Here is a 14,779-nt window from a genome sequence, read left to right as displayed (position 1 = left end):
AAAACGTTGTCATCGCTTAGGGAAATCCACGGAAGTAGATTAGAAGATTTTCTATTATAAGAATCTCACTTAACTCGTATTTTGCTAGATGTAGAGGAAAAATAAAAATTTATTTCGATAATGTTTTTTTACCGTTTCTACACATATTGAAAAAATTGTGAACAAAGCGACAGCTTAATGAATTTCCATAAATTTTGCTTAACCAAGGAAAGAAATGTGACACTGAAGTTTCAGTGAATTTTTCATCGAATTTAAAAACTAACTTCTATCGACTAATAGCACAGAAATAGATAAAAAGATAGAACGCTAACGAACATTTAAAAAATTCCGATTTGAATTAAGTAGTCAAGGCTACGAAAATAAAATTTCAAGTAAGTTCAAGAATAATTTATAACAGCTAATTTTAAAAGAAGGCGTTTTTGTAGTTTGGAACAGATAATATATCATTATGTTCTCTGGAAAGCGTTGTCATCGCTAAGGGAAATCCACGGAAGTAGATTAGAAGATTTTTTATTATAAGAATCTCACTTAACTCGTATTTTGCTAGATGAAGAGAAAAAATAAAAATTTATTTCGATAATATACTAACTTTTATCGACTAATAGCAAAGAAATAGATAAAAAGATAGAACGCTGACGAACATTTAAAAAATTCCTATTTGAATTAAGTAGTCAAGGCTACGAAAATAAAATTTTAAGTAAGTTCATGAATAATTTATACCAGCTAATTTTAAAAGAAGGCGTTTTTGTAGTTTTGAAACAGATAATATATCATTATTATATCTCTTATATGGAAGTAGAAAATATGTAGTATATTATAAGACGAGTTTTATAAGAAAATGGCCTAAAACCTCTTTTTAATTGCGTTTCAAATTAAATAAATAAAACACTATATTAAAAAACTTAACTCATTTATTGAACGTTACTTTTCATATTACTATAAGTATTTTTTTGGGTTTGCCATTTTTGAAAGAACCCCCTGAAATCAACCTATGACAAACAGAAAGTGCTACAAAAACTGCTACCTGAATCCTTCAAAAGTTGGCTAATTTTGGAGTATGTCTTCCTTTTCATTTCTCTAAGAAGTTTCTTAACCATCATCCTCCTGGATTTCTGACGCAAAAATGCCTTATTTAAGGCACTTAGTTTTTTCTTGGCAGCACTTAATTTTTGTTTTTCAAGCATGTACAACTTTCTATAGCCTGTTGAGTTTTCTGGAATATCAATTCGTGCATAGGCATGATCTTTTTTTACATTTTTTTTAAGGAAGTTCCTAAAAACGTGACATTATCTAATCAATTAATCTTCTATGAATTTTTTTTAATAATTACTTTGCTTCTTCATCAAGAAAGGGTACCTCGTCAACCTCGAGTTTTATTTCCTCGTTTAAGATTAGGGGACGACATTCACTTGAAAAAATATTTTGCTACACTGTTATTAATTTTTAATAAGACTAATACTTTGATTTTTCCGTAGGTTCTGCTAGTGGATCAGTTTCGGTCAAAATAGGCGCAATAATGTCTTTTGAATCCTCACTAAAATCACCTTCAGTGTCCCTAAAAATCAACAATATTTTGTTGACAGTAGGTTTGTAGTAAAGTCAAAACACTTACTGTGGATTCGTTTCTGAAGTAACTGGAGTATTTTCAAAACAAGTTTTTCCTCTTTTATGAAACGGGTAATGTTCCACATCAAGTGCCTTTGATATCCGTTGTCGCAATTGTTCAAGCAAGGGAAGTCTTAAAACAGTTATTAATTAACGAATTTGTTACTGAATTAACAATATTTTTGAATTAACAATTACTGTGAAATAAATGAAAGAGTGAAAATCAATTTTGAAGGACGCAATTTATGTTTCATACGACTAAGTATCACGGTGTTCATTCTTATAGCACCTTATAGCCATTTTTCATAAAAAAATACACAATTAATACATACTTATCTTCCGAACCTTCGGATTCCATTTCTTGTTGTGGAAGCTTTGTTTCATACACAATTGACAATTTTTTTCAATAATTTCTAATTGACAATTCGTTAAAAACCTTGCGTAGAAACCTACAAACATAAATACATAAATTAGTTAATGCACTGAATTCTGGCATGTCTTTGGCAAACATTCAAAGCTTTGAAAAATTTTCTTTGTAATCGATTCACTGTTTGAGAACTTTGCCAACGTCGCATTTTCTCTCAAAGATAGTTGTTATAAGTTATTCATGCACTTAAAAAAATTAATAGCTAACGTAATTTACAGTTTCAATGATAGATCTAACCACTAATAACTATTTTTACCTAAAATTTTAACTCTGAATGCGTATTTCAGTGCTTTAGTAGAAATTTTGTTAAATTCCCAATTTTTTAGCAACACCGCGCGCTTAAATTTTAAATGCGTATACGTTATTGTAGACGTTGAAAAGTAGGAATCTGTTTTAGATTTCTGGATGATTTTTTAAATTCTTCCTTAAAATACAACAGACATCCACAGAACTCATTTTTCGTATAAAATAATTACAACACACCAAAATACAGACAAAAATGAGTCTCAGAAAGTGGTTTATGTTGATATAATTACGTAAGTATGCAACATTTCAATTCATTCGGACAACAAGAGCCCTCTCAAATTTCGCTCGGAAAATATGAAACAGGCAGACAGAAAACAAAACAAATTAAATAAACGAAGAACAAAACTAAATCTAGTTACAAAAAAAACAGAAAATGAACCTAAAATAATAATAAATAATGAATAAAGATGTAGATACAACAAAAAAACACGAATAAAATAAAAATTCTTACGAAATCTTAGTAAAATACTATTAACAATAAGAAAATAATCAAAGAACTGAGAATTCGAAACTCAAGAATTAGCAATAGTACATAGAATGAAGAAACTGAGATCAAAACTGAAGAAACGACAAGAACAAAATCAAGACTGAGAAATAAAAAAACAGAGACGGAGCAAATGATGAAACTGGGCAAAAAAAAGCGATAAAATAAGAATGTGAAGAAATTTGAGTAAAAATCTACTGGTAATAAGAAATGAAATTAATCTACTCCTAAACAAGTGGAATGTACAATACGTGAAGTGAGAATGAAGAAACTGTGGACAAAAATGATGATTATTGAAACAAAAAGTTGAAAAGGAAGGAAACAAAACTAAGACTGGGAAAGAAAAAACAGAAAAGGTTTGTAATAACTTAATTTCTAATATTTAAATAAAAAAAATGGATTAATCAAAAATTAATTAATTAACTACTTAACGTTAAATTAAACTAAACCTACAACTGAAACGTCAACAATTAAACTACAACGTATTGATTGTCAAAAAAACAAAAAAAAATATTTTTTTTGGCTTGGATACGGTCTACTGTTCTACTGAGGCTAGTTTGGCATTCGGAGGCGATCATTAATATCTGGTATTACCTCCTCGAGCCTGGATGGATAACTGCCACCCTTCTACGTGGTCTGCTGTGATTTTGATAATTTGACGTTTAATTAGATAGCCATGAATCTACACCAATTGTTTTAAAGAAACTGATAGCTGTGAAAGTTACTTGAGAATGCTACTACCTTATATCATCAATTTCAGTTAAATTTTCAAACTCTTAAGGCTCAAAATCTTGCAATTTATGTGATGCGATAATTTAGCCGGTGAGTCCAGATTTCAGATCTACAAACGCTTCCTTAGAAAATAATCAGAGAAGAATCTTAGGAAAAATGTAGATACAAGTACCGAAATAATGCTAAAGAATAACCTAAAAAATTCTAAACAAAACTATAAGAGAATTTGTTTAAAAAAGACGCACAGTAGAATTGTAAAATAAAGTGTTTGTATAATCGTTTTGAATAAAATCTAAAAATTTAAATAGAATCAATCACCACAAATACCACTACCAAAATTTAAATGAACACCACAGGACCATCATTTTCATACAGGTCAATTTTAAATTTTACGATGAAAAAATATTACATGAGTCAATTTGGGGTAAGAGACTATTGTTGGATCCTATATACATATATTTAAACAAAGAAAAAAGTCTTAACCATAAGCAGATATACAACATATTAAACATATAGCTCCAATCTTAGATAGCTTAAAAAAAGTAAGATCAGGCAGCCGTTGCGATTTTCGCATTTTAATAGGTTCCTTGTGTTTGTAACTGTAATTTAGAGGCAGGTTCCAATTATTGTAGCAATTGTAGATGATGATGACATTTTTATGTCGAAACGTCCCAACTATGTTTTTATAGTAAAAAATGTTTTGTTTAATAAAAGGACCTGATAACCAAAAGAATTATAATTTATTAACAAACACAAAGGTTCAAGTAACTTTTTCTTAAAAATCTAGACAATAATTGTAAAGAAGCATTTGAAGATTTTTTTAAGGATCTGGAAATCTGAACACTTTATAAAATCTGAAATAATCTAAAAAAGGGTCTACACAAACGGCTTTAGAAAAAAATCAGAGAAGAATCTTAACAAATATCTAAAAAAAAAGTACGGCACAATGCAAAGAAACAATCTAGGAAAATTCTAAACGAAACTATAAAAGAATTTTGAACTTAAGAGAGAATTCAGAGAATATCAATTTTTATTTTAACTTCGTGATGAACTATGGTGATTTTACCAAGCTTTAGATATGCAAGTGGCTTAACACTATCAAAAAGGTATATTTGGATTAAATGCATACTAAATTTTTCAATTTGATTGGTTGTTAAAATGTCATTTTACTCAGTGTCATTTTACATAGGTTTAAATTTAACATATTGTTACATTGAATTTGTCAGGTAAAACAGAGTACCAATCCCTATACAAAAAATTTTATTAAAAAATGTTAGTACCAACCTTAACAAATAAGATAGAAAAACATCCCTAGAAGAACCAATATAACTGGTAAGGTAAAACCGCTAAAATCCCAAATTAGTAAATTCTACTTTTAACTGAAATGGAATGAAAGAACTAACTTTTGAGAGAAAATGAGTAAATGCATAGTTTTGAAACTGCTAAAAAGGAGTATCTTCGTCTTTTTATTTGTTCCTAAATAAATGTTTGGGTAAACTGAAAATGCTCGGAACATCCAATTTTAAGAATTGTTTTGTAAGGCCTTGTTTACTTTGTCAATCCGTGCTTTTATTTAGTAGCTTTGTCGGTTGCCAATTTTCTCTTCTTACTGCATTGCAAATTCAATACTGTCTATTCTGACCATTTAACACTCGCCAAAAAAACAAAACTTAAATCCGACTTACGAATGAAATTGAGTATTAAATCCCTTATGTTGCAAACTCTCACATTCGGAAGCCAGTGAAGCTACACAACAGTGAACAAACTTATTTCACATTTTATTCACAACAGCCCCAAGTTTTCAAAGGTAGCGAAGTGAGGTTATGTTCTGTATTTTGACTTTTAGTGGAATATCTCTTTTTGAGGTTGCATCGCCATATTTTAACCTTATTCTATGGTCAAACTAGTAACCAAAAATATTAATAATATTATTGTTTTGTAAATTATTCATAATGGCTTGTGCAGTAAAGTCGTGCCAAAGAGTGAGAAAATTTAAGCCGGAAGGTGTTGCATTTCACCTGTATGTAGTGCCCCCAAATGTTTTTTTAAATACTCTTAAATTGTATTAATTTGTAGGTTTCCCACAGGACACTTACTTGCAGCATGGAAAAAGGCTTTAAATTTACCCGATAATTGGACATGGAGCAGATCTAAATTTGTTTGCTCTGAACATTTCAAGAGAAGTGATTATGTGCTAATTGGAAAATATCCACGTTTGAAATTAAATGCTGTGCCTTCGGCAAAACTTGGGAAAAAAGGTTCAGAGTGAGTGAAAACATTATCTATTTTCTTATTATGTAAAATTTTAATTATTTTGGTACAAAACACCTGTTAGGAAATTTTAAAAATATGTTTTCCTAGCCCTAGTTTTAATTATTATGTTGGCAACTAGAAGAATTACCTACAAAACTTCAATCATTTTTAACTTAATTTGTTGAAAAGAAAATAGACAAAACGTTTCGTTTTTTTTAATTAGAATCATTGCATTAATAAGTTTTCAATAAAAACAAAAACCTAAAAAGTATAGCACACAAGCCGCTTGTCGAGTGAAGCTAAATTGTTTATAAATAGTAGTTCAGTGTATTTTAATTCCGAAACCTAAAAATATTGGAAAAATGGTGAACCAACATTAGACAACCAAATATGGTAATTTTGAAGAACAATATTTTGACAGGACTGGTGAAGGACCATGTCTGAGAGAGGATATTATTCCCATCTCAGACCCTGTGGTAAATATGAATATTAAAAAAATCAAAATACTAATTTTTGACAAATTTTTAGGATAACAAAGCCAATATTCTAGAAGTATTTGTTGAACCAAAGCCTGAGGTCGAAAAATATGAACAAGTAGAGGAGCTACAAAAAGAGCCACAGAATGTACAACAACCAATGGTTAATCGTTGCTTTAATATTCATTTCGAACATTCTTATTTTATCCACAAACGTGTATTACTAATTGTACAAGTAAAATGTTATAACTTTTCAGCCATACATTAAAAGTGAAAAATCTCCCTCTGTACTAGTTTATCTGAACAATTGCGTTCGGGGATAAAATAATTTTATTCGGAATAAAATTGAGTTTATGTAGCTCTCTATAACTATCACTTTTACTTCTAATAACATGATCTATTATTAGGGCTACTTTGAACAACTCTACCTACTTACAAAGCAAAAAGTTGCAGTAACTGAGTTGAAAATAAGAAAAATGCGACAAAAACTACAACGCCAAAACCACCGAACCAAAAAACTCAAACAACATTTAAAAGGAATGAAGAAGAATTTAAGTGTGCCTCACATAATGAATGGAATAGGTGGGCATTTTTTACTTTGTTTTTTTTTTCTTAACTTTTTTTGTGTTTTTTAGGGGACATAGAAGCCGTTATAAAGGACATCACACCCAAAAAAATCCTTATAATTCCGTAAATAAAGATACAAGATGTAACTGATAAAATTTATTTTTACAAGCATTTAAATAATTAAAAAGGAATATATAAACAATGGAAAGATATCTCAAAAAAACACAATCCGCAAACGAAAAATAAACCCGACGTTTTTTCAAGACATCCTACTTCAATTAGTTGTATTATACCACAAATTCCTTGATTTGGTGACAGATGGCGCTATCTGCCCAATCAAAGGAAGCTGTGACTTACATGATAATTATAGCATATAGACCCATTTACAAAGTGATTTTAAATGTTGTAAAAACTCAAACAAATACAATTTGATTGTAAGTATATTCTCCAATAATTAATCTACAATTTAATTTAAATAACTTACCGAATAATTACAATACAGTGATTCATCATATAAAAAATCCCCAAAGAAATTAATAAACCATTACTAGTCTAATTCTGTGTGCAACATTTCTGGAGGTTTAGACGTTGAGGCTTGTGGTGTTGTCGTTTCATCGTCACTATCGTCTAAACCTCTCAAAAACGATTCGAAAAAATTGTCAAAAAGGCCGCCCTGTTTTTGTTGTGGAGGTTTCAGACCGAAGAATATTTGACCTATTTTATCCAAATAGCCCACGTAACAAGGATCCCTTTTTATGGACGGCTCGTACTGTTCACATAATATTACAAAAGTGGGGAGTTTTCGACTAAAATTGATTCGGATTATTATGGTGTCAACATGGAGGACTTAACTTAAGGAGGTGACACAAGATGGCGAATTTGACATTCTAAGAGTGAGCAAAACTGAATATATTAAAAAAAGTTTTAAAGCTTTATTTAGTTAAAGGCCAAGATAGTTTATAAATTTATAACATCTATCAATTATTTAATAGTTTTATAATTTTGATAGAAGTTGGTAAGGTGAAAAAATGGTGGACTTTTTACCACTGGCTTTTTCAGATTATTTTTATCAATTTAAGCTTCTTTTTTGTAAATTTTACTTTTCTTGAAAATGTTGACAGCACTGTCAACAAAACTGACAGTCCTTGGTGCCATCTGTTTCAATTTAATTTAACTGCTTTCGTACTCTTTTTGACGGCGTTTTTACGTTAAGTTGACTTGCCATACACTTTTATATATCTTGCTTTCTAGATATAATATGTATAAAAAAATCATCTACAAGGAGTAAACATGAGAATGAAAGTCAGAGTAACAGTTTATAAATAGAGAGATAAATCTACTACAATCGAAGAAACAATTTTTCTATCAATAGGTGGACTCAGGAAGTTGTCAGTCGTTATTCTGACAATTTTAATAACTTATATACGAGTATGCGGGTTTTGAGATGTTTTAAGGCAAATTAACATTGCTTTCTTTATATTTTCTGCTTAGCTCGTAACAGTATAATATCCATTCCAGTTCCATAGAAACATTTGCTCTCAAAGTTAGAAAAATTATTCAACCACTTAAAAATTAATAGCTAATGTAATTTATAGTTTCAATGACAGTCTAATGATCAACAACTATTTTACATTTTTACCAACGTTATTAAAAAATTAATTTAGTAAAATGCAATTGAATTGGAATGACAAGTAGAAAGCGATAAAGTTGACGCAAGAATATTATCACAAACAACAATAAAAAAATACATAAAATATTTCATATTTTTCAAAACGCTGCAAATACGTTTTAAGATAAGGAACAAAGTTGTAGAGAATTAAAATTTGCGGTCAACGAAGAAATGTATAACTCGTTTGTTGATAGGCAATTAATAATCTTAACTATTAAGGGCACTCACTCGCTATGTTCGGTCGTCCTTTAAATTTATCGCATATTAACCGCCTTCATTGACAAACTGTTTATTTCGAATTCAAACTATTGAATCTTGTTTCGCGTCCTAGTTTTAGTCCTCCGTAAGTATAATTATTATGATTTAATCTTACCTTTCAATGGCTTGCAATAAGAAGAAGATAAAGTTGAGTAGAGGCAGTAGATATGGGGGCCCTGATCGCTTTATCCGAGGATGTTGTTCAGTATAGCTTGTAAAAGTCTGATAAGCTGTGATTTTATTACTTAGACATAAATACTGGAACACAGCTTGTGCAATAAACAAATCTGCTTCGCATTGAAAGCCTTGTGTACTTTGAAACTCAATTAATAATTTTGCACAGCCTTGGCCATCTTTAGAATAAATGTAATGATGACGAGCTTGGAAATAATTTTTCTCGTCCCAATATACTTGCGCTATACACTAAAACAACTCAATTTAGTCGATCGAAACATAAAGTGGGTTTCTTTTTTAAACAATTGTCAATGTCAAAAAAAGTGTTGTCAATTTCTTGGTGAATTCTAGTATTTGTTCAAAACTAAAAAACAACCGACACTTTTCACAATTGCTTTTCTCTTTTAATTAGTGGGTTTTCTTGGCACTTGGCACTAGAGTCCACTTTAACACTTTATAGAAGCAATGCTAAAAAATAATCTGGAAGAATTGTAAACAAAACTAGGGAAGAAATCCAACTTGTAGAATGTTTCTGCACTTTTTTATATTTAGGTTGTTTTCTATTATTAATAATAAGTTTGCGTTTTTTTGTATCGATTTTTACTTAAACGTGGAAAAGTGTAGTGATTTTTCCCAAATTCTCTTAAGAATTTACAGGGTGTAACGAAAAAATAAGGACAAAAAAGCAGATTTTTCAGGTGAAAATAAAACGATTTAACCCAACTTACCTCTATACGTGAGTTGTCTTTTATTTTTCGTGAATAAAGTACAGAAACAAAAATTCAGTTTTCTCTGGGGCGCGAGTTTTGGGACAGCCTGTATTGCTTTAAAAATATTCTCCATGATTAATACACATTTGAATTTTCTTGAACAAATTTTTGAACCCCCTTTTTGACCCCAAAACGACCCATTTTTGGGCAATTTTTGAAAACAAGTGGCATCCAAGACGAATAAATTTTTTGCTGAATGTATGCTGGTCCTTTGAATGCCCAAGGATGCCGTAATATCACGATCTGTCACATTATTGCTAGCATTTTCTAAAATATTAGAATCAGTAATGTGCCAACAGCTCGTAAACTTCCTAGAGAAAAATAAATATCTAAGTCAGCAACAGTTTGGTTTCAGAAAAAGCTTCACCACAACCGGCGCAATATTGTCATTAGTTAAAGATATTCAAAAAGCATTTGAAAATAAACAAACATGTAGGTGTATTCACGGACCTTAGCTCTGCATTTGACTGCATTGATTTTGCTAGATAAACTACGCTTCTATGGAGTAAGGGGAACATGTCTAAAACTGTTTAGATCCTATTTGGAAGATCGAACAATACGTGAAAATCAACGCATCACTAAGTAAAGCAGGACATATAAAATACGGGGTACCTCAGGGGTCCATACTGGGTCCTGTTCTCTTTCTAGTTTATATAAATGACTTAGAAAATTCTATGGACAAGAACATTCTAACAATAATGTATGCTGATGATACGTCATTAAGTATTCCTATAAACAAGAAGAAGAACGTGGTACCGATTAAGGAAAGAATGATCAGAGATGCAGATGAGTGGTTTGCAGCCAATAAATTAGCCCTAAATAAAACAAGAACAGTTACAAAAGTGTTTGAACTTCAATCGCAACTCAAACAAACTAAACACATAAAATTTCTTGGACTGTTTTTAGACAACAAACTATCGTGGACACCCCATGTTTATGAAGTTTGCAGTAGGTTGTCCACAGCAGTATTTGCAATACGAAAAATAAGAGTAGGCGTTAACGAATATGCCGCTTTATCAATTCCCAAATAAATTACGGTATTTTATTGTAGGGAGACGCAGTCTACGTTCATGTCCATAAGATTCTTGTTTTACAGAAAGCTGCAGTCAGAGCAATTGCCGAAATATGTAGTGATGTTAGTTGCAGAGCATATTTCAAAAAGTACAAAAGTATGACACTACTTTGTCTTATATTTCATAAAGTTTACGATGTTAGAAAAAATATCTCAAGTTATCCCTCTTTGGTAGACGTGCATAGTCATGACACAAAAACCAAAACAAATCTTGTTAATCCGCGTTTTCGCTTAGCAAAAAGAGACAATCTAAGTATACGGCTTTATAACTCTCTACCTCAAAATCTAAAAGATCAACATCTTCCTCTCAAAACATTTAAAACTAAGTTAATAAATATTTTAACTGAGTGCAGCCTATACAGTATTAATGAATATTTTTACATGTTTTAAAGTAGATAAATATAATGTGGCCCAACAAAATTATATTTTTATCTTACTGACAAGTCGATGTATTTCAATATCTTAGGACAATAAACTTATTATTATTATTATTATTATTATTATTATTATTATTATTATTATTATTACAATAATTTCACGAACAACATCAAAGTTTTCGGGAAGTTTTTGCATCAAGTTCATCGATACACTGTTGCTGAAATAATCCACTTCGAAAATTGTAAAAAAAAATATCGCTTGAAAATTTTAACAACTTAATTCCATTTTTGACCGAGATGAATTTTCGAAATATTTGTAAATCATATAAAAATCACCAAAACCAGGCCAAAACTTTCTGAATAAGTTTATCCTAAAAAATGTTAAATTTTACGATATAGACGTTGGTTTTCAGATAAAATTAACAGGAAAGTCCATCCCCGAAATATAGAAGGCATCCTACGTACCAAGTTACACCGTTTAAAAATGATTTTAGTTTTTCTTTAATAACTTCTTAACTGAGTAATGGATTTTTATGAAATTTGCAACACACTATTTAATATCAAAGCCACCTGTTTTGGTGCTAATTTTTTTGTTATTGTAAAGCTGTAACTTATTAACAACTTTACACATTTGAGATATATCTTTATAATACATTCTCCGAGAAGCTAATTCTTTTCTTAATCGTAAAATCCATTATTGTTACTAGTTTTTTTTATCTTACAATTTTTTTTGTTTTTAAAAGAAAAAAAAAATATTTAAGTAGACGTCTTAAAATTTCGGACGATCGCCAATTATTATTTGGTTTAAAAAATCCATTTCCTTAGATTTTAGTAAGTACAAATTGTTATTTTAGTTATTAATTTATTTTAAATATTTGTTTGGTACAAACTGAACGGTATTTAGAAATTCACAACTGTGCTTTTTTTTGTTTAAATTAATAACTAGTTACAGCATTGTTAACGTAAGCGGTAAAAAAAAGGTTTAGAAAACAATAATACAGTTATTTTAGGAATAACGCAACCTGAGACCAAAATTTTCAAAATAATTTTGGTATGTAAAGTTTTTTTCAAAATACACGATTCGGTTTACATTTAATGTAATTTGCAACAAGAGATTTTTTGTGGATTTAAAATGGGAGAGGACATCATTTAAATTGAAATAATTCATTGGGTACATTGCCTTGTAGGCGATAACATTAAATACTGTTGACAAGTGACGTACTACAACTGTTGAATAATTTTTGAAGAGTTTTTTTCTAGTTTCTGGTAGTTTAGAAAATGGAAATCGTAATATGTATAACTTTTTTATTTTTGTAAATTTGCTATCCCGTCCGTTATTGCAAATAAATAAATGTTGTTATTTCTTTCATCGTGAAAAAGACCAATAATTTTTAGTTTGCAATGTCTAACTTTGATATTGTTAGTCTTTAATAATTAAAACCTGTCTGAACCATTCTTTTTTAAGTTATTTTCATATATAAGATTTTTTGTCCCATTTGTCGAGTGTTAACAAAAAGTAAATCAATCATTGCCTTATTTTTCGGTTTTGTAGTTTCAAAAAGTTCAACAGGTTTTTTTACTTTAAAAATAGTTGTTGGAATTAGTGCCTTTTAAATTAACTTTTCATAACGATTTTTATAATTATTATTAATTTTATAACGATTTTTTTATAACGTCCGTCATCAAATTGTATTTCTCTTTCGTCCTCGTATTTTAAATTTTACAAATGCAAACATTTTGTCTGGTACTAAATTCCTATAAAAAAAAATTCACCTCTACTGATAGTACTCATAAAAACTGAAAATAATATCTAAAAATTTGAGCAGTGTCCTGTCTGTTAAAATTTAAAATGGTTAAATAATAATTTTCGAAACTTTGAAATTTTGACACGTAAACTTAACTATCTCTATTCAATGTGTTAACGATAGGTAAATAATTCACAATAATAATAGAACACAAAACAATAAATATCGACTATTCCAGTAAACGTATTAAAGAAAAAAAAATATTTTTTTTGGCGCCACCTAACTTAAACGGTGCAACTTAGTACTAGGTGAGACAACCTTATCGCGCACCCAAAAAATTCGCAATTTCTAATGAATGAAAATCCTAAAATTTTACAATTATAAATTTTTATTTAGTTGGTTAAATAATCGGGCTTTTTTATTTAAACGCAAACCAGACGTGTGATTCATTACAAGATGGTATAATTTGCCAACAAAGGGATCACTTACCAGTAGCCGACCTTTTTGTAGCCCCTTATTTACAGTAATTCCATAAAATTGACAAAAACTGATGCCTGTATTCAAATATCCCACGAAATCTTTTACAATTTTACCCCAATTACAGTTCGCATTGTCAATTACATTTACGACGCCACAAGTAGCAGCTCATAAATAAAAATAATTTTTAAAGTTAAAATGTATAAGTGCGTTTAATTCAAAATCTGATTGGAATTTTTTTCGTTAATTTCGTAAACAATTATCTGAAGTGAATACGCGTAGTTTAGTATAAAATTCAGAATTTGCCCCACCTGGTATAGGGCCACAAGTTGGGTTAAATCGCGTTATTTTGGTACACCTGTAGTAAACTTTATCCTTTTACAAACCCACTTTGTATGTATACAGTTAAAATAAGAAATGGTAATTAACTTGTTAGTTTTCCGTTACCATTTTTATAACGATTAAATAACTAGTGACTCATACCAACATGACAACACTTTGACAATTATTTTAGAAGAGAAGAAACAAAATTTCGGGGAAACCCACCTGGTGCAGGAAAGGGTGTCCAAAACTTCGATGATTAGAAGACCACCTTAAGGCCTGTGCTAGAAACGTCTCCCGTTCGGGAGTTGTGGAACTAATGCTTGAAAAGATTTTGCACAACTTTGGAGTCCATCCGTCGTAGTCTTTCTCCTCAGATTTGACTAGAACATCCACTAAAAGTATTGCTAAATCTGCACCGCTGATTTGCTGCAAATTCGCTAATAATAACACATGCCAGAGATTTGGGTACCAAACACCTGATCGTGTTCGAGAAATAAAAGGGATCCATTGTAGAGCATGTCAAGAGTTTCTTTGTATTTTTTCTGGGCCAAGTACCTGAAACGTTGAGGTTAGGTGTGGAACATTCTGGAATTTTGATTCATGAAAAGGAGCAACTGCCGAAATTACCTAAAATATAAAGTCCTGTACATCTGGTGGGCTTCATAGTAGTTACCATTTTTGACGGAATTTTCTAACTTTTCTAAAACTCGAGAAACACCACGGACACTGGAAGCCGCCATGTTTATTTGGGAAATGTCACGGTCAGCCCCGATGGAGAATTTTCAGTTTTACAGTTTAAACCCTGACATTCTAAATGTACAGTGCGTTTCAACCTTAAAAGAACACTTTCAAACCTTTCTGATCGCTTCCGATTTTCTCTACTAGTGGGCAAACACAATGAGCCTATCGTCGTATTTACCTTAATTCTAATTTAAGAAACGTAGAACTTTATAAATTAATTGTGAATAATTTGGAGAACAATTTAAAACAGAATCTAAAGATGGATTTTACATCTAAAAACGGCTTCATAAAAAATCAGAAAAGATTTTTATAAGAAACTTAA

General features: G+C 30.3%; 3 protein-coding genes across 4 annotated transcripts; 1 reads left to right on the top strand and 2 right to left on the bottom strand.

Annotated features, from left to right (window-relative positions):
* Window positions 1-893: 893 nt before the first annotated feature.
* Window positions 894-5,395, bottom strand: LOC103314813 (uncharacterized). Its single transcript, XM_008201768.3, has 7 exons — window positions 5,240-5,395; window positions 1,938-2,054; window positions 1,613-1,738; window positions 1,460-1,555; window positions 1,331-1,408; window positions 1,025-1,272; window positions 894-978 (listed from the first exon to the last, which is right to left on the bottom strand). The coding sequence occupies exons 2-7, from the start codon at window positions 1,961-1,963 to the stop codon at window positions 929-931; spliced, it is 624 nt and encodes a 207-aa protein (XP_008199990.1). The 5' UTR covers window positions 1,964-2,054; window positions 5,240-5,395; the 3' UTR covers window positions 894-928.
* Window positions 5,396-7,308, top strand: LOC103314812 (uncharacterized). Its single transcript, XM_008201766.3, has 6 exons — window positions 5,396-5,574; window positions 5,631-5,819; window positions 6,229-6,283; window positions 6,336-6,446; window positions 6,691-6,865; window positions 6,919-7,308. The coding sequence occupies exons 1-6, from the start codon at window positions 5,507-5,509 to the stop codon at window positions 6,975-6,977; spliced, it is 657 nt and encodes a 218-aa protein (XP_008199988.1). The 5' UTR covers window positions 5,396-5,506; the 3' UTR covers window positions 6,978-7,308.
* On the bottom strand, window positions 6,992-14,505 carry LOC655719 (uncharacterized protein). Of its 2 annotated transcripts, none has more exons than XM_064357365.1 (5): window positions 14,390-14,505; window positions 14,193-14,343; window positions 13,939-14,142; window positions 8,893-9,200; window positions 6,992-7,656 (listed from the first exon to the last, which is right to left on the bottom strand). In XM_064357365.1, exons 2-5 carry the CDS (start codon window positions 14,232-14,234, stop codon window positions 7,398-7,400), a joined length of 813 nt encoding a protein of 270 aa, XP_064213435.1. In that variant the 5' UTR covers window positions 14,235-14,343; window positions 14,390-14,505; the 3' UTR covers window positions 6,992-7,397. The 2 variants fall into 2 exon arrangements, with proteins under 2 accessions (XP_064213435.1, XP_967372.1); XM_962279.4 differs by having other exon boundaries at window positions 14,193-14,271; window positions 14,344-14,501.
* Window positions 14,506-14,779: the final 274 nt, after the last annotated feature.

The sequence above is a fragment of the Tribolium castaneum genome, chromosome 6 (genome assembly GCF_031307605.1).
Source record: "Tribolium castaneum strain GA2 chromosome 6, icTriCast1.1, whole genome shotgun sequence".
Lineage (NCBI taxonomy): Eukaryota > Metazoa > Arthropoda > Insecta > Coleoptera > Tenebrionidae > Tribolium > Tribolium castaneum.
This window is presented reverse-complemented; position numbering and strand designations above follow the sequence as displayed.